At 38.1% G+C, this 20417-nt stretch overlaps 2 protein-coding genes across 3 annotated transcripts in view; one reads left to right on the forward strand and one right to left on the reverse strand.

Annotated features, from left to right (window-relative positions):
- Positions 1-20417, reverse strand: part of LOC140565122 (NLR family CARD domain-containing protein 3-like) — a 110680-nt gene that overhangs the window by 78893 nt on the left and 11370 nt on the right. The window lies entirely within an intron of this gene.
- LOC140565015 (NACHT, LRR and PYD domains-containing protein 3-like) lies at positions 1785-17796 on the forward strand. 2 transcript variants are annotated; one of them, XM_072690750.1, is made up of 12 exons: positions 1785-1950; positions 4199-4391; positions 4479-4730; positions 5038-6981; positions 10678-10851; positions 12258-12428; positions 12632-12805; positions 13041-13214; positions 13421-13591; positions 14565-14738; positions 15227-15273; positions 15997-17796. In XM_072690750.1, the coding sequence occupies exons 2-12, from the start codon at positions 4345-4347 to the stop codon at positions 16539-16541; spliced, it is 3873 nt and encodes a 1290-aa protein (XP_072546851.1). In that variant the 5' UTR covers positions 1785-1950; positions 4199-4344; the 3' UTR covers positions 16542-17796. The 2 variants fall into 2 exon arrangements, with proteins under 2 accessions (XP_072546851.1, XP_072546852.1); XM_072690751.1 differs by lacking the exons at positions 4199-4391; positions 4479-4730.

Genomic DNA, 20417 nt, shown 5'->3' on the forward strand with positions numbered 1-20417 from the left:
TCTCCTGTAGGAGCAGGAGGACCCCTAAATGTCACAACCCTTAAGTGGCCAAATGTTTCCCCATGGAGAGCCATAGCAAAAAAAGCAAACCTTTTAATCACAATAATGAAGTTCAGGATATCAACTTTAGAACTTCTATTCAGGAAGGTTGGGCCTGACACACACACACACACACACACACTTCCTCAATAAAGCACTTATAAAGGACAGCAAAAGAAAATGCCCGGCATCATATGTTGCATGTGATATATGTGAAGTCGTGAAGATCTGAACCTGCACGCACCACCACAGCCAACCCAGTTCCAATAGGCGCCAGTAGGGGAAATGTGTTCAGCTCATGTGTACAGCCTGTTCCTTTAAAGAACTCATTCACTAAAAACACAAAGTGAAAGACATAGTCTAACGATACACAACAGCTCACAGATTACAGCAGCGGCTCCAACTGCTTAAGTCTAAACACGCGTGTGTGCCTGATATTATGGTAAATATGGTAAGTAAAATATGCCTTGTAAGCAGAGAGAAGACTATTACAGATTTAATTCATATATTTTAATCCACACACAATCACCGAAACCAAGCAAAGAACGGATTAAATTGACTTGCCTTATATCCAATGGAGGGACATTATTATAAAGTAAAAGTGTTTGAATGGCTGTGTAAACACTCAGCAGACTGATATTTAAGGTGTTTGGCATTTCTTATATATAAATGATTTTATTTATTACAAATTCTCTCATAATGCCACAGCAGTTCCAGCATCATTTAAAAGGTGGCCCACCAGTGCAAATTTGGGGAAATTTCACTGTACAATTTACTTTAAAACATTTGCAAACTAAATTAATATTTAATTACATTACTACAATTTGAGACAGGACAGGCCTTGGCTATCACAAATGCAAGTTTGATGTGATTTTACTGTAAATATTGTAATCCCACCAAACCAGCACTGCTCAATGCATGCCTTTCTTATATGATAGTGGAACTGCTGTTGCTTTGGTAGAATTGTGAAAGAAAGAAAGGCAATATATATATATATATATATATATATATATATATATATATATATACAGTCAAATTTCCCCAAAAACACACTGCTGAAAGCCATGGACTGTATTTCTGAAATAGTGGTGGACCTTGTGGTGGCATTATGAGAAAATTAAATAAATTGAATTATATATGAGAAACACCTTATAATGTCATTCCATGTTGTTGGATTTGAGGTAAATACATCAAATACATCAGTTCTTTGCATGGTTTCAGTGTTTCAGTAAATTGTTAATAATAATAATAATAATAATCGTCGGGGCGTGTTTTGAGTCTGCGAGTGCATTTACCGTAATATCAGGCGCATTTAAAGCGCGGATGACTTCCTAACGGCACAGTAAACGTAAGCATGGACAAGTACAAGTTAAACACAAGAATTTAATGACCAAAACACATTACATTTACTTTAATTAGGAAGGTTATAGCAATTTAAGCTTAAAGTAACGCCCCAATTCACCCCAAAACTATATTTAAAAATGTTTTATTTATTATTTATGGCATCCAAAAAATACAGACACTTTTAACACACAGAAGCTTGTGAAAACTTATTGAGATTAGACTGTATTGTATTACAGCCTGAACTCTGTTCTCTTTTAAACACAGCAGTCTGATTATTATTGTGCTGTTAGTTTATTGAGGTCCGGCCATTCGTGTTTTGAATACAAACGCGCGTGTATTGATTGTGTTACGGTATTTAAACCCCGCCCCCAGAGCGCAGAGTAGTTTCGGTTTCACTGAAGACGGACTTTCTGACTTAAGAAGGTAAAGACGAGCCTCGGAAAAGGCAGCAGTGCTCCCAGTTTTAACAGCAAGCAGAGTTTCACACTCTTAGAGGACAAAGACTGAAATACGCCGTAAAGCTGGTCACGTGATCATGTGTATCCTGTAAAGCCTGCAGAGGAAGGAGTAGGTGGTCCTTATCCTAACAGAAAACAGTGTGTGTGTGTGTTGTGTGGTTTTCAGTATAAATATGGATCAGTATATGAACTGTTAGTGCAGATCAGATCTGACTGTCTGTCCTCCAGTCTAAAGTAAAGACTTGTTATGATTTAGAGAAATTCTCTCTAAATTCTATATCTAGCACTGTGATTCCAGCAACACTTGGCCAAATGCCCAAACGAAATTCTGTCGAAAGAAAACCTGAATAAAAATATTTTTTGACTATCTGAAATACAAAATAAAAGCTTAGTTTAAGACATAAAGTGTGTTTACAACATTTTAAAAGCTTATTCAAATAAACTCAAATTAATAACTATAAAAAACAACAGAAATTAGGGAGAAATTATTCTATACTTAGTGTGGCTGGAAAATACAGTGCTGGGACTTTATTAACATAAGGACTCTTAAATCTTTAATACAATTTTCCTTTATGAAGGAAAATATACAGCTTTTAGCTACTGGCACCATTTTTTATTCAAGGTGAATAGACAAATTCAGTGGATTTCAGGCATTTTGGCCTGTACTAAAACTAGTATTGCTGGGAAATACAGTTTTGCGTTGGTACTTTATCATTATAATCTTACACAGGACACATGAATCTTTATTAAAAGTGGCTTTATGAAGGAAAATATACAGCCTTCAGCCACTGGCACCAAGGGACTGGCAGCTGAAGGTGGACCTTGGCAGCCCAAATTTCCTACCACCATCGCAGAGACCATGCTCAGGCCAGATATGGTACTGATGTCTGAAACAACAAGACAAGTAGGCCTAATGGAGTTAACGGCTAAAGCTTGGATGAAGGAGGCTTTTGAGAGGAAGAGGGCTAAGTATGAGGAGATGGTAAGCTACTTAGACACAAGTCGTATCACCCCTGCTTGGGTCGTCAGGGCGAGGGTGTATGATGTTGAGAGACCCAAAACACCCAATGACCCCAGGTAACATCACTGATGATGTGTCTAAGTTGCACCAATAAGTGTTTTAAAAACAAACAATCGTGTTATTTCACTTGCTTGCTTCAATAGATCATTTCTGCATGATTTGTGTTTCTGTGTGTCTTACATTTACATGTTACATTAAGGCATTTAGCAGATGCTCTTATCCAGAGTGATATGTGCCTTGAGAAGTTCCACTGTCACAATCATCCAGCATCTCTCTAAATAAGTATCAATGTTGTCTAAATTAAATATATCTTCATTGAAGCCTGAAGCAAAACATGTGATTGGTCACTGTTCATTTGATTTGTCAAAGTATTATCTTTAAATTATTTTTAGTACAGGCATTACAGTCAAAATGTCTGAAATCCACTGATTTTGTGTATTTGCCTCGTATAGAACATGGTGCCAGTGGCTATGCCAAGGCTGCATATTTTCCTTCATAAAGCCACTTTTATTAAAGATTCATGTCTCCTGATTAAGATTAAAATCATAAAGTACCAGTGCAAAACTGTATTCCCCAGCCACACTAAGTATAGAATAAGTTCTCTTTAATATCTGTTATTACTTGTAGTTATTATTTTGAGTTATTTTGAGAAAATTATAAACTAGTTTAGGACAAAAAGTGTGTTTACAACAATTTGAAAGCTTATTAAAATAAATTGTTGTAAACACACTTTTTGTGTGTTTAACCAGTATTGAACCACTAACCAGTAACCAGTATTGAACCACTGTGGTAATTCCCTTTAATGATTTGCTAAAGTTCTCACAAAACCAATCATTGAGTTTAAACTAACTAAAGATTTACTACTAAATGTAAACCAATCGATTCCCAAGTTATTAACAGTAGAGACAGGAAAGCTAGTTCTCTAATTCAGCTACATGTACTGGTAATTAACTCTCCAGTATCTGTAACAGGCAGTAGTTTCTGGTAATTTACTGTAGAAATTAGAGCAGTGATTTACACTTTGTTTATAGGATAATAAAGAATAATACGTAAATAACTGATTATCCAGTAAATAATTTCTAATTTGTCTGACAGAACAATATAAACTTATAGAGATTTAGATTTAGATTTAAGTTCTTTTGTCCCCCAATCCAAGTCTTTTAATATAAATATTAATTGATCTATATTTATGTATAAATAATACAGCCATGCAGTTTAGATGAGATGAGCTGCTAATAAATATTGATATTGACTAATTTGGAGACTTTTCTTAAAATTAATGTTGTATAATGTGTTGAATATCTTTTAATCCAATCTGACTCTCCACTCTCACCAGTCAGCTCCCAGCTCCTTTAAAACACTGCAGTCACCTCCTGTGTGGTGGTGTAATTATAGTGGTACACTATAACTGCATTGCCCTCAATCTACTGAGAGACAGCAGGACATCCTTAATGGTAACATCTGATCACTTGCTTATCTACAATGGAGCTTCATCAGTCCAGCAGCGGAGAAGAAAACTTTGGCCCAAGGTGAGTAACTTTTCATCAGCACTTAAAGGAGTAAATACTGTCTTTTACACTCAGACTAAAGTCTCTTTGTGCATTATCTGCTCTCAGGGAAAAGCAAGCAGAACCTTCAGAACCCAGCTGTGTGTTTAAGAAGAGCTTTCGGTCCACAAAGGAACCTCCGGCAATCAGCATTGGGGGAGGAGAACCCAGCTGTGTGTCTGTGAAGAGTCACCGGTCCATGATAGATCCTCCTGGATTCAGCAGTGGAGGAGGAGAACCCACCTGTGTGTCTGTGAAGAGTCACCGGTCCATGATAGATCCTCCTGGATTCAGCAGTGAAGCTGTACTCTCTGATCCAGAGTTAGTTGTATTTCAGTGAAACACTGATGAGTAATTAAATAACAGAACCATACAACATTTAGCACTTTCACAGTGTTTAGTATGATTTGATTAGCTGTTAGCATTTTGGTTGTGTTTTTAGCACTGCTCAATATAGACATGCTAATGATGATGTTACTGGCCAGTGAGTGTAGATACAAATTAGATTGACCCAAACAGGGTCTCAGAAGTAATGCAGTAAAAATGATAACTGATGTGTGATAAACAGTTCAGTAGTTTGATATTTTGTGTTTCTGATGTTTGTATTACTGTGTTTGACTCCCATCAGGCAGATTTCCACAGAAGCAGCACCACACACATACGTTCTGCTGGGGGAAACTGGACCGCTGCAGCAGGATTCTCAGCAATCAGTGGACGATGTCCTGCACAAAGTCATGAGGAGACACAAAAGCAGCATGAAGAAGAAGTACGAGAGCTTATTTGAGGGAATCAAAACAGAAGAGAATAAAACCCTCCTCAACAGGATTTACACACAGCTCTACATCATAGAGGGAGAGAGTGAAGGAGTGAATGAAGAACATGAGGTTCTACAGATGGAGAAAACACCCAGGAGACACAGAGAAGATACTCAAATTAACTGCACAGACATCTTTAAACCTCTACTAGATCATAAAGGTCCAGATCTCAGGAGTGTGCTGACTAAAGGCATTGCTGGAATTGGAAAAACTGTCTCTGTGCAGAAGTTCATTCTGGACTGGGCCGAGGGAACAGCCAATCAGGATGTAGATTTCATGTTTGTTCTTCCGTTCCGGGAGCTGAACCTGATTAAAGACCATCAGTACAGTCTTCATGGACTTCTGTGTGACTTCCATCCTGAGCTTAAAGATCTGGATCCAAAGATCTATGAGGAGCTCAAAGCTGTGTTCATATTTGATGGTCTGGATGAAAGCAGAATTCCACTGAACTTTGAGGAGTGTGAGAAAGTATCTGACATCACCATGACATCATCAGTGGGTGTGTTCATGACTAACCTCATAAAAGGAGAGCTGCTTCCCTCTGCTCTAATCTGGATAACCTGCCGTCCAGCAGCAGCCAATCAGATCCCTCCTAAACACATCAACCGTGTGACGGAAATCCAGGGATTCAACGACCCACAGAAGGAGGAGTACTTCAGGAAGAGGATCAGTGACCAAGACCAAGCTCAGAAAATCATCTCCCACATTAAGACAGCGAGGAGCCTCCAAATCATGTGCCACATTCCCGTCTTCTGCTGGATCTCAGCCACTGTGCTTCAGAGAATCATCAACCAACGTCACACAAAAATCCCTAAAACTCTGACTGAAATGTACTCCCACTTCCTGATCACTCAGACCAACATGAAGAACCAGAAGTATGAGGAGAAAGGTGAGAGAGACCCAAAGAAACTGCTGAAATCCAACAGAACCGAGCTTCTGAAACTGGCTAAATTGGCTTTCAAACAGCTGATGAAGGGCAATGTGATGTTCTATGAAGAGGACCTGAGAGAGAGTGGTATTGACGTCACTGAGGCCTCAGTGTATTCTGGGGTTTTCACTGAGATCTTTAGGGAGGAATGTGTGCTTTACCAGAGGAAGGTCTACTGCTTTGTTCATCTGAGCTTTCAGGAGTTCCTGGCTGCTGTTTATGTGTTTCACTGCTATGAAAGCAAGAACATGGAAGAAATTAAACAATGGCACAGAGAGTGGTCTGATACTTTTATTTCCAATCAAGAACAGATTATTGTAGACAGTGGTTTTCAGCTGCAATACCGACATCAGCTTCAGAATGTTCCACTGGATAATCTGCTGAAGGGAGCTGTGAATAAAGCTGTAAAGAGTCAGAATGGACACCTGGATCTTTTCCTTCGTTTCTTACTGGGCATCTCACTGAAGTCCAATCAGAGACTCTTACAGGGTCTACTGACACACACACACACACACTCAGAGGAAACCACATGGTACATCAAGAACTTAATTAAAGAAGATCGAATATCTCTTTCTACTGAGAGATCCGTTAATTTGTTCCTCTGTCTGTCTGAAATGAAGGACCAGTCTCTCTCCAGAGAGATTCAGGAGTATCTAAACTCAGAGAAATACTCAGGAGTGAAGCTCTCTCCTGGACAGTGTTCAGCACTAGCCTGCATGCTTCTAACCTCAGAGAAAGTGCTGGAAGATCTTGTCCTGAAGAAATATAACATATCAGAGGAGGGTTATAGGAGACTGATCCCAGCTGTGACTGTCTGCAGAAGAGTTGTGTGAGTAGCTACAGTAACACATATATGTTTTAAACATCTGTATTTGAATGTTAATAGCATGAATAGGAACATTTACCTCATATCAGTTAAATCACAGAAATTAATTTGGAATGATTACTGATTTGCACTGTAAGAAAGTGTACATTTGGTTTATTTAAACCAAGCAGTGTTGTGTACACTGTAAGGTGTAGCTCTAGGGCAAGCGAGTCACGCCAGCCAGTAATTAAGCCTGATTTACAACACCTGGGCAAAAGGCTTTAAAAGCGCTCAGATCCAGTTGCCCCCACTGCTGGATATTTGACTCTGGTTGAGTGCTTGTAGTAGCCACATTTTCGAGTAGAAGGCTGAGTGGGTCTCACTCTCCTTCATGTGTTCCTCCTGCGTTTGTTCTCGTCTGTCTGAACCCCAAGTTTCCCCTCAAGTTCCCTGTGTCTGTGCAGTGTGTATGTGTCTGTGTGTGTGAGTGTCCTGCATGGCTTTATCTTTGTTTCCATTTTGCCTGCTTTTAGATTAAGTGCTCTGCACTTGGGGCTGTTGGTCAGGTGATTGTGGTTGCTCACTTAGTAGCGTGTCTGCCCACCAACACGGTGGCCTGGGTTCAAATCCTGCTGTAGGTGAGCACCACATTACATACACACTGGGAAAAAAAAACAAAAAAACATTGTTTAGTTATCTGAAGTGAAGAATGAGAAATTCCATTTTTACCAAGAAAATTCCACCACAAGTAGAATAAACTTCAGTCTCTAAGACATGGATTCACAAGACATTCATAAAGAAGAAGACATACATACTAGAAGACTTTGGAGACATGAGAGGAGTAAAGTCTGAATTTAATCTTGACAAATAATGTACTTATCACTTTCGGCCTGCTGATCGACCATAGACAGGCCAAAAGAGTTCAAGACAGTTCCTTTCCCTGTTCTTGAATTTATGAAGCACTCATTAAAAAACAATATAAGCTTTTCACAGGGAAGCTACAAGGACAAAATGTATGAAAAGTAAAAACTGTGATTTCTAACATTGTTATAATGTAGTTCATCACTGTTAATCATATTTATTTTATTTACTCAAATTTGCCCAAACTTTGGTCATATTTAATGCATTGTAAAATAGCTATACGAGTAAATCAGAAGATGCATATAAAAGAATCGGAACATGAACAGCGCCTGATTAGTTTTTGCAGTTTGTGGGTGTTTGTTATAGTGGATGTTACAGTGGTTCTCAAAGGGAACCGAAGCTTCACTCTGCTTTTGATTTTATTTGTTTGCTCCTGGTTGATTTGTTCACAGGTCTCTCGAGAGAACAGTGGATTCATTTAAAAACAATCTGGCTGTTTAAAGAAAAATTAATCCCTTAAACTGCCTATGGCCCGCTGACAGACTGAAATTTTTATTACAGACATCTATTATCAAAGAATAGCCCCACCAGCTTGTACAGTCCCTGTAGTTACTGAATTTTACAACTTAAAAGGTAAAGGTGCACATATTTGTCACTGTACAGTGTACACTGCACAGCTTGTTATCAGCAGCCCGGCCCCCCTCTTACCGCTGAGCCACCACTGCCCTTGCTGTGTAAAAAGCAACTTACTGTGTGAAAAGCCTTCTAGTGTTAAGGGATTAAATAAAAGAGCTGCAGTCAACTTGAGAACACATCTAGATTTACAGCAGTATTAGCATTTGTACTTTTAGCTTTATTGGGAATTAGAAGTAACATTTCTGTTTTATCATAATGGAATGAAAGAAAATTGACTAAAACAAAGAGTGAAAAATCATCTAGCTTTTTAAGTCTATTTTACTGAGAAAGTGGTCCTCGTCTGGATTAGCTGTTGTGCCATTTCATCTATGCCACTTTTTCCATTTTAGCTGCATTTGTGGGTTATTTGTATTTTTAAATTGATGTGGTTTATTGTGCATTAACAAAATGTGTGTGGGGTGGGAGGGGGGTTATGTAGCAAAAGGGGTTCCACGCCACTGGAAACAAGATATAGTGTGTAAGGGTTCAGTCCACACCGCCAGTCACCAGCAGGGGGCCAAGGTGGTGTAGTAAAAAAGCAGCTGGGAACAGCTCTGAAAACTCCATTTCCCAGAAGCCCCAGCAAGAACTACAGCTAATCAGCCACACCTGCTGGGCTCTGCATAAAAGCTCTCCTAAATGATGTCTCAGTGCTGCACCTTTGTAGCGGGGTAGATGGTAAACTGGTTAAGAGTAAACTAGAACAAAAGAAGGAAAAGTCAAGTGGATTCTTGATTTAGGAAAGAAACTTTTTTGTGTGAGCTGAACCAAGGGCTCGCTGCCTTTAGGATTATTCATTTCTAACAAACAAACTTTTCAGTTATAGTCTTATTTTCAGCCCCAAGGCTATGGGTATTTTTGTTGAATCTTTTGGTTCAGTGCATTGATGGTTCAAACCTGACCTTCAGCAGTCTAAGCAAAAAAAAAAAAAACACCCAATCATCCTTGTTAATCTTTCTGATTATCCATTTCAGTTTCCATTTACTTAGCTCCATGTTTTAAAATAAATAAATCAGGAGCATATTGGCAATTTAACAATTTATTAATTTAACAAACAGGAGCAAATCAGGACTGCTGGCAGGCCATTCCATCCTCTTCCCATCCTAGCTCCCATCCTACAAGAAACGCAAAGGCCTATCACAGCCTGGGGAACCAGGACTAGGCCTACCACTTATCCCCACTTCTGCTCTTTATATAGTCACCCTTTCCTGGAGCTCCTACAAACAAACAAAAAACTCCACAACCCACACATTGATTGGTATTCTTAGTAGTGTATGTAATATGTCATTCAAGGGGAAATGTCTGATGTCCTGACTCCAAGGTCCCACTGCACCTGACCTTTCTTAGGTCCCTGAAGTTGGGACCTCAGTGAGATGCTTAGAAAATAAAGGTCACATGTATTACCCCCCTCATAGAGAATTTGTGCTTTTAACCTTCTTTCAGGCACCACACCACCCATGGGAAAAGTCTATTCACACTCTCTCGTCCGGAGTGTGCTGCTATGGACGCATATGTTCAAGAGGCCCTAGAGTCAGGCATTATTCAACCCTCTTCATCTCTCTGGGGCAGGTTTCTTCTTCATAGGAAGAAGGATGGGGGTCTCTGTCTCTGTATCGATTACTGGGTAGTAACGCCATCTCCTGCCTCTTGAGCCTACAAACCCACATAAGGCTGGGGGATAAGTGGAAGACAAAATTAATAACTTTATCACAAGAAAAAATAAACTATAGGCTATTAAAAGTATAGACACATCAGTTCCTGAATAGCATTGTTTTTTCCAATTATAAATGTTTAATTGTTTAGATGGTCCATCGGGAAATACAGAAAGATGATGCTGTTGGTTAGCAATCACAATTGTGTAATGATTTTAGGAACATACTGACAGAAAAGGAAAAACTCCCTGTATAAGTGTGCTGGCTACTAAATCTGTAAATAAAGTCTATAAATGACATGTAATTGTGGGGAGAAGTGTCAGAAATGCAAAAGCCTCAACTTCCAGGGGCCCCTTGTGGACCACTTATGTCCTCACCAACGTCAAAATCAAACCTATGCCCTGTGTTAACTCTAAATGAATAGTGGGCTGTGGTGGATATGCAAAGCACTAGCACATCTAATCATAGGTTGTGTATATATTCAATTTTATTATTTTCTTTATTATGTTTATTATTTCTTTTATTTCTTCAGACTATCTGACTGTTCTCTAACCTACAACTCCTGTGAAGCTCTCTGCTCTGCTCTACAATCAGTAAACTCCTCCCTGAAAGAGCTGGACCTCAGTAACAATGACCTGCAGGATTCAGGAGTGGAGCTGCTCTCTGCTGGACTGAAGAGTTCACACTGTAAACTGGAGACTCTCAGGTAAGTTTGAATTCTATTATATTAGAAATGAGAAGTGTTAAAATCTGATAATCAAAGAAATGCTTTATTGATAATACACTTTATTTTTATATAGCAATATACTGTATTAGGGATACCACAAGAGCAAGTACTTTGGTATCAAGTCTAAAAATGTGACCAGTACTTGTGTTATATGCTGCTGAAGCTACTGAAACTTGCTCAGAGAAGCCTGAGGCAGAAAGCCACCACAGGGGATCACACACACAGATGGACATACGAACACAGCCTGAACTGACTGTTTTGAGTATTTACAATATATTCAGTATCACAGTATCAGATAACGTAAACCCAGATTTGCTATTTCTGCTGTTTTTGAGCAGTAGAAACAAGACAAGAGCTGAACTGCTCAGCATGAAGCTTGATGAGGGGGTCACTATCACAAGAAAAAGTAGAAGGGAGGTGCTGGTCTTCCCATTCCAGTTCAAAATAAATTTCGAAATAAAAGTCCTGAGACCAGCAAACACAAAAATACATCAGTAGCAAATATAACAAATAAGGATGATCAGTATTCATATATTTCAAGGAATTATAAATAATCTTTTTAGTCTAATCAATACAAATAACTTAATACAATTATTGCATTTTCAGCTAAAATGCTCTAGGTTTTTGTAGTCTTTACAAGCATAAAAAATGTTTTAGGCGTGGAGTAAATGATTGCAGTAATTTATGAGTGCAGTAAATAATTGCAATAAATTGTTAAAGCGGTCAAATTTATGCAAATGTCGAAATTCCATTAATATGTACATTTTAAACGAAGAAATATGAGTACTCTAGGAGTTCCTGAATATATCAAATCTGGTATGTACAATTGTCTACTATAAATATGGGTAAATAAGGCGAATAAGGGTGGAGGGGGGTTCTAAGAGTAAAAAAAACTGAAGTTAAGACTCATAAAAACATAAAAATATACTTATAAATGTTTTAAAAACCACACTAAGATCTAAGGAAATCGATACATGTAGTGATTACCAGCATCACTATTAAAATTTTACTAAGTGACAATTCTGTGATTTTATTAAAATATTGACACAGTGAGCTCAGTCTGTCTGTTACCATTACCATTCTACCTTCCTACAATGACGGCAATCCTTCATGGTGTTTTGCCAATACAAGGTGCAGAAACAAAGGCACAATGATAATGCATGCTTGTTGGGAATTTGTCAAGTAAGACTATCACAGTTAGACTCAGTGAAAAAAGGGAAATAAAGTGCCAAATTTATTTGTTCTAACTGGCCATTTAACTGACTGTCTAACTTAAAACTAGTAAGTACTGTCAGCCAAAAAAAAAAGTTCCTTGATGACGCTAGGTTGCAGAACGTCTGTTTTATGATTTTGCTTTTGCATTATGTTTTTCTGCATTTCTGCAGACTTGCTGGCTGTAATCTTAAGAACTCTGGTCGAGCTCTCTGTTCAGCTCTAGAGACATTAAACTCCTCCCTGAAAGAGCTTGACCTCAGTTACAATGACCTGCAGGATTCAGGAGTGGAGATACTCACTATTGGACTGATGAATTTACACTGTAAACTAGAGACACTCAGGTGAGGTTTTTATTTTGTATTTGTATTTTTTATTATTATTATTATTATTATTATTATTAATACAATAACTTTCTGGTAATTTACTAGAAACTCATTGAGAGACTGTACAGTCAAGTTACTCATGACATAATTTTTGTGGATTTTATTTTAGTCAATGTATATGTGTTTAAACCACATAATACCCTTTTTGTATTTTTTTGCAGACTAGCTGAGTGTAATCTTGGGGGAAAGTCTTGTGAAGCTCTCTGCTCTGCTCTACAATCAGTAACCTCCTCTCTGAAAGAGCTGGACATCAGTAGCAATGACCTGCAGGATTTAGGAGTGGGGTTGCTCTCTGCTGGACTGAAGAGTCCACACTGTAAACTGGAGACACTCAGGTGATAGATTTTTTTTATTAATTCATTTCTGACAGGAAATAAAGTTATGAAACAACATATCTCTTTAATGTATTTAATTTGTTTGTATCACATACTACACCAATTGAAGTAGTATGAGAGTAGACACACATTTGTAACATGTCTCAGCAACACAAATTACATTGTCTTTTATTCTATTCAGAAATCATTCTTTCAGTATTTTGGAAGATCTGTTATAATTTCTCTCCATTTGCAGACTAGCTGTGTGTAATCTTGAAGGGAAGTCTTGTGGAAATCTTGGATCTGCTCTAAAATCAGTAAACTCCTGCCTGAAAGAGCTGGACCTCAGTAACAATGACCTGCAGGATTCAGGAGTGGAGCTGCTCTCTGCTGGACTGAAGAGTCCACACTGTAAACTGGAGACACTCAGGTGTTATAGACTGTTATGTCTATAAACTGTAAATTTAAAACAATGGAGTTTTTGCTTTGGAATGCATATTTCACTTTACGAATCCTAGTTATATAAAACACACACTTATTTTTAATATGTCTAAACCACATAATCCCTTTTGTCACTTATTCTATTCACTTTTTGAGTATTCTATAAGATCAGTTGTAAATTCTCTCCTTTTACAGACTAGCTATGTGTAATCTTGGGGCAAAGTTTTGTGAAAATCTGGGATCAGCTCTACAATCAGTAAACTCCCTGAAAGAGCTGGATCTCAGTAACAATGACCTGCAGGATTCAGGAGTGGAGGTGCTCTCTGCTGGACTGAAGAGTTCACACTGTAAACTGGAGACACTCAGGTGAGCGTTCTGAGTTACATTCTGTATGATAATAAGATCTGTTATTAAAGAGATATTCCTTCAGCCTCTTCAGAAGGTTCAGAACAATTGGCATATTTTTTGTTTCTTATTATTTAATAAGTGCTGCAGTGAAGACACTACCTCTGTCACAGAAGTCTGTGAAACCCGAGAAAATGTTCCACAAAGCTGTTTATCTAGTCAGAAAGAGTTAGATTAAATACACATACATAAATAAACAGTTCATGGTGATTATTCTGTGAGTGTGTTAGCTTAAACATTTCCAGTTCCACTGGAGGAAGGTAAGGTATTCCCAGTTCTCATCCAACACCTAGTTTATCTAACATGTCCATCATTCTTTTTCTGTACTTTTTCACAACTGGACTTCCATTCAATCAGAATCAATCTCTTGGCTAAATGAAAAGTAAAAATCAATGTTGGTCACCTGGGAATCACAGGAAAGGTTTTTTTGAACTCCTGGGTTTAGGTTACAGTGGGGTAAAAACTCTTGACCAGAACTTTTCTAACATGTGCAGACCCAAAATGTAAAAATGGTCAACCAGGTTATTATTGCATCAAGGACATTTTGGTTTACCATTAGAGTGAATGCAAACTAATCTAGCATTGCTCAAAATCAGAGACGTAGGGCAAAATGGGTAAGTGATCAAAATGAACGTAAGCAAAAAAGCAAGCAGACAATAGATCCAACAAATGGGCCAAAAGGGGACCACAAGCACCTGACTGCATTCTGTAACATTACAGAATTATATACCACTTTTATTAAAATGTGGTGTTGTGAAATTCTCTGTGTTAAAATTTTTAGCGTGCGAGTGTCAGGTTTTTATGTGCTTTGATCTATTCTGTTTGATATCAAGAGTGTTGATGTTTATCTCAGAACTTTTTTGCTGTTTTTGTTCTTTATCTGTTTTTTGCTCTGTGTAAATTCCATCTGCCCCCTTTTCTTTTCTTTCTGCAGATTATCTGGATGTATGGTTACAAAAGAAGGCTGTTCTTCTCTGGCTTCAGCTCTGAATTCAAATCTCTCTCACTTGAGAGAACTGGATCTCTCCTATAATTACCCAGATGTGCCTGGCCTGAAACTTTTCTCTGGTCTCCTGAAGGATACACAATGTAAACTGGAGAAACTGCTGTGAGTTGTGGTCTTTCTGGACCAGATTTACTAAACACACACTGCCAGAGTTTTATAACGAGATTGTTTGATGTACATAAATTGTTTGAAGGACATTTTGCTGGTCTAATTAAATTAGTAGGGCAGATGTCAAAGCCCTATCAGGACACTGTATAGTACCACTGCCATTCATGGTTGGGAATTCAAGAGAGCACTACATTGACTACACTGAGCAGAAAACTGGGGAAAACATATATGTATTGTAGTCTGACCTAAATTAGGGTGTCTCTCTCTCCAGACCTGTTTCCTCCCCAAACAGCAATTTTATATAAACCAACTTAGGATACAGGGCACTGCTTGTAAACCCTAACAAGATTCCCTGTTCAGTTCCTGAATGTTAAGGTGGTCTCAAATAATGAAAATTAAATGAGAACATTATTCGCCAATATGTGTTGGGAGTTCCATTTACCATAAAGTTTATTTGTTGTTGTTTTTGTGTGTTTGTTTAGTGTGAAATTTAGTGGGGAGGACATGATGAAACCAGGGCTAAAGAAATGTAAGTCAAGACATACAGTCAACAAATAATTGGCACCCCTGCACTTGTTTTGTCTTCAAAAAATGCACCAGTTTTCCCAGAGGTTGCTGCAGTTAGAAATGCTCTTAGAAAATAAAAACAGAGAGAAAAAAAATAAATCTGATGCCATTCCACAAAGAACTTCAAAAAATGGACTGGAGCAGACAATTGGCATGTCTTCACTTTTTTAAAATAGTAAGAAATAATAATTTGAATGATATGTGTCTTTCATTTGTGTTTGTGGCACATAATGTGCAGGTAGTATAGAAATCACAACATTTCAACCAGTTTAAATGGTGAAAAGTTCCAAAATAGTGGCAAATATGGTATGGATAATCTCAAGACTGAAAGTCAATATCAGGAGATCTTAACCTTGTTAGTCATGCTTTGACTTTGGCAACAGAATCTTTTTAGGTATATGACATTTTAGTCAAAGCTCACTTTAGTCAAAGTGCACTTCCAACATGCAGCACAAACCTAGCACCAATAATTTGAGCAGCGATGCCATATATTTATTTTAGATTTTTTTAAAGCCTATTTTCAAAGATGCTGATGTATTGTTAAAAAAAGTTAAGGGAGCTGATAAATTTGTCCAGTTCATTCTTGGAGTTCAGTTTTAAATTAAATCAGATTAGGCTTTTGGTTCAATGCTAACAAAATAACAAGCCTGTGGGTAATGTGTTTGTGCAATATGTTTGTATGCAGATGCCTTTAAACTCACCCTGGACCCAAACACAGTACACTTACTCCTCTCTCTGTCTGAGGGGAACAAAAAGGTGGAGTGTGTGAAAGAAGATCAGCCATATCCGAAACATCCGGACAGATTTGTGTGCTTGCAGCAGATTCTGAGTGTGGAGAGTATGACTGGACGCTGCTACTGGGAGGCTGAGTGGAGCGGAGAGCGGGGGGCTGATATAGCCGTGTCGTACAGAGGGATTGAGAGGAAGGGATATGGTGATGATAGTCGGTTTGGATGCAATAATCAGTCCTGGAGTCTGCAGTACTTTGATAACAGGTACACTGTCTGTCACAATAAACAGGTGATTGGTGAACTTCTCCATCCACACCAGTCTGGCAGAGTAGGAGTGTATCTGGACTGGCCAGCCGGCACTCTGTCCTTCTACAGCATCTCACCTGACACACAGACACGAACCCCCATTCACACACTCCTCACCACATTCACTGAGCCGCTCTATGCAGGGTTTTGGGTTCATTATGGCTCCTCAGTGTGTGTGTGTGTGATAGAATAGTCTCTACATAGAATCTGGACGTGTGTGTGTGTGTGTGTTAGTGTGTGTTTTATTGTAAAGAGAAGATGAGTGAGTCTGCTGGAATCCGTTACTACAAAGGGAATAAAGGCAAGAAATTAGGTCCTTTCATTATCTTTGTCTAGTTCTGTGTGTAATTTTGTTTGTTTGTACTGTGCGTCGTCCTTAGACTGAGTCTTGGTTTCTCCCAATATTTTTTCCTCTTAGTATGAGGGAGTTTTTCCTTGCCACTGTCGCTACCACCTTCATTGTGGTGCTTGCACATAAGAGGCGTGGACCTGGATAGGTGCTATATAAATCAATTTTGAATTGAATTAAAGAAACACTTTCAGGATAGTCTGTCATTCTGACCCTGACCTGCTGAATAGGCCAATTATTATTACCACCATTAACCATCATTACTCACATTATTTTTACCATCTCTACAATGATGTTAGTTACACTATGATTTCATCAGTACACCTGAGCAGTAGAGCAATGTTGTTGTTACAGTGAATTTTATTCATATGAGTAGTTCCGACCAGAGGAAGATGGGTCCCCCCTTGTGAGTCTTTGTTCCCTTTCAAGGTTTCTTCCTCCAGCTCTGAGATTATTTTCATTGCCACTAAAAGGTTATTAGACAGTGATTCTGCAGGAATCCGTTACTACAAAGGAAATGAGATCAAGAAACTCTTTCAGGACGGTCCGTCATTCTGACTCTGGTCTTTAACTCTTTCATGATGGTCAGTTTTTTTTTTACTCTGACCTGCTATATAGGTCTATTATTATTAACACAACCATTACACTAATTATTTTGAATGTCTTAATTATTTTAGCTCTCATAGGATTATATTAGTTACATTACTGCTTTGTGACAACACTAGTTGTAATAACTGTTATACACATACATTTGTTTTGAGGACAGACTGAAATGAAAAACTTTAAACTAGACATTTGGTATTTTCATTTACTTCTATATTGATTTATTTTGTATTGAATGTATAATGTATAATGTAGTGAATTGCACTTAAAGCAGACATAAGTTGTTGGTAGTGCTATTTATGCATACAACAATTCATAATGCTATACAATGTAAGAACTCTTGTTGTGTCAATGTCTTTGTAATACTATAATGTGGTCTAGAACTAAACTTTGGTCATTAAAAACAATTAAAACAAATGCTTTGATATTTGAGAACCAAAAGCAACATCTGTATGCTGTCATTTAAGGTTTTATGTCAACTGTTGTCAATTTAATGTGCAACCCTACATGTTTCTCTTAGTGCCATTATATTAAAACTAGCTGTCCAGCTCAGACTGACTGTTGAGCTCAGAGTTTGGTGTGTTTGAGGCCTGAGCTTCTCTTTACAGACCAGCACACACACAGGAGAGGGTCTGAGATCATTCTCAGACTGCTCAGAAAAGCAGACAGACAATGCAGAAAATATACATATACACACGTGAACAAAATTGTTGGTACCCCTTGGTTAATGAAAGAAAAACCAACAATGGTCACAGAAACTACTTTAATCTGACAAATGTAATAAATAAAAATGCTATGAAAATTAACCAAGTCAGACATTGCTTTTCTACCATGCTTCAACAGAATTATTAAAAATAAATAAATAAACTAATGAAACAGGCCTGGACAGAAATTATGGTACCCTTAAATTAATATTATGTTGCACAACCTTTTGAGGTAATCACTGTGATTCCTGTAATGGTCAATGAGACTTCTGCACCTCTCAGCAGGTATTTTGGCCCACTCCTCATGAGCAAATTGATCCAGTTGTCTCAGGTTTGAAGGGTGCCTTTTCCAGATGGCATGTTTCAGCTCCTTTCAAAGATGCTTAATAGGATTTAGGTCAGGGCTCATAGATGGCCACTTTAGAATAGTCCAATGTTTTCCTCTTAGCCATTCTTGGGTGTTTTTAGCTGTGTTTTTTGGGTTATTATCCTGTTGCAAGACCCATGACCTGTGACTGAGACCAAGCTCTCTGACATTGGGCAGCACCTTTCTCTCTTCAGATTCAAGACACCTTGTGCCAGATGCAGCAAAGCAGCCCCAGAACATAACAGAGCCTCCTCCAAGTTTCACAGTAGGGACAGCGTTCTTTTCTCAATATGCTTCATTTTTCCATCTGTGAAGAGTTGATATGCCTTGGCAAAAAGTTCCATTTTGTTTAATCTGTTCATAGGACATTCTCCAAGTTTTGGGGATTGTCAACATGTAGTTTGGCAAATTTCATTCTGGCTTTTTTATGATTTCAAGTCAAGTCAAGTCAAGTGGGTTTTATTGTCATTTCAACTACAGAGTACACAGTGAAACGAAACAACATTCCTCCAGGATCATGATGCAACATAGACAAAACACAAGTGCGGACAGACAACACAACACAGTACAGACAGATTTGTTTTCAACAATGGTATCCTCCTTGGTCGTCTCCCATGAAGTCCACTTTGGCTCAAACAATGACGGATGGTGCGATCTGACACTGATGTTCGTTGAGCTTAAAGTTCACCTTTAATCTCTTTAGAAGTTTCCCATTCCATCTCTTTTGTTACCATTCGTATTATTCGTCTTTTTGATTTGTCATCAATTTACCTCCTGCAGCCACGTCCAGGGAGGTTGGCTACAGTCCCATGGATCTTAAATTTCTGAATAATATGTGCAACTGTAGTCACAGGAACATCACACTGCTTGGAGGTGGTCTTAAAACCTTTACCTTTAACATGCTTGTCTGTAATTTTCTTTCTAATCTAATGTCACCAAACAGCACAGTGTCTACCTGTAGCCCTATATATAGGCCCACTGACTGATTACAAGATTGTAGACACCTGTAATGCTAATTAGTGGACACACCTTGATTAAACATGTAACTTATACTTGTTTTAATAACTTATTTTCAGGGTACCAAAATTTTTGTCCAGGCTTGTTTAATGAGTTTACGTTTTAAAATAATTCTGTTGAAGTATGGTTCAAAATTAATGTTGGATTTACATTTGTTCATTTTCATAGACTTTTTATTTATTATTACTTTTGTCAGATTCAAGTAATTTCTGTGACCATTGTGGGGTTTTCTTTCATTAACTGAGGGGTACCAACAATTTTGTCCGTGTGTATAGTTGTAAGTGATGTGCAATGACAAACACGACTATTGTTGGAGCAAAGAAGGCAGAAAATGTAGGAGCAGAACCGAACTGTTGACTTTTGTGTACCGTAACACCCCTAATATGCAATCATGCTGTTTAACATCCTATTTTTTATCCTGAAATGGAATGCCCCAACTGGAAATCTTTGTGTTTAAAATATTAAAAAATATATACATTTGAGCTCTATGATCAACACCCTGAACTCAGCAGCTCTGCTGTTATCAAACTCTGAGAATGTTCCTGTATTTCCCTACATATCTTTATCTTTTGTCTTGGTCAGCTTAGTACAGTCTGACCCTGAAACCCTACAGAAGTACTTTGGGTTTGATTGGGTTTCTGGCTGATATTTGCACTTGATGAGTAGAGAAGAGATATTTGCACTTCCTCCTGAGTATCCCATCACTGTCCGAGAGGCTCCACTATCTCCTAAAAGAGGACAAATGTCCATTAAACAAAGCCTTGATTTGACCAGCGATGCTGAAGATCAGAGTAGAAGTGTATTTTCTGACCTAAATAATCAGGCAGAGAATAATGATGAGGAGCTCTGTCTCCAGCTGCGACCACATACTTCCTATTTGACTTCTCAGTAAGATGTGTGATTATTTTTTTGCATAGGTATATATATATATATACAGTGGAGGAAATACGTATTTGATCCCCCACTGATTTTGGAAGTTTGTACTCTGACAAATAATTAAACAGTCTATGATTTTTATGGTAGTTTCAT

This window comes from Salminus brasiliensis, chromosome 11, assembly GCF_030463535.1.
Source record: "Salminus brasiliensis chromosome 11, fSalBra1.hap2, whole genome shotgun sequence".
Taxonomy (NCBI): domain Eukaryota; kingdom Metazoa; phylum Chordata; class Actinopteri; order Characiformes; family Bryconidae; genus Salminus; species Salminus brasiliensis.

Excerpts from the sequence above, each read along its gene's own strand:
- LOC140565015 (XM_072690750.1), top strand. The coding sequence starts at position 4,345 with ATGGAGCTTCATCAGTCCAGCAGCGGAGAAGAAAACTTTGGCCCAAG. Across the intron at positions 4,392-4,478 it reads GAAGAAAACTTTGGCCCAAG|GGAAAAGCAAGCAGAACCTT; the intron begins GTGAGTAACTTT and ends ATCTGCTCTCAG. Across the intron at positions 6,982-10,677 it reads ACTGTCTGCAGAAGAGTTGT|ACTATCTGACTGTTCTCTAA; the intron begins GTGAGTAGCTAC and ends TTATTTCTTCAG.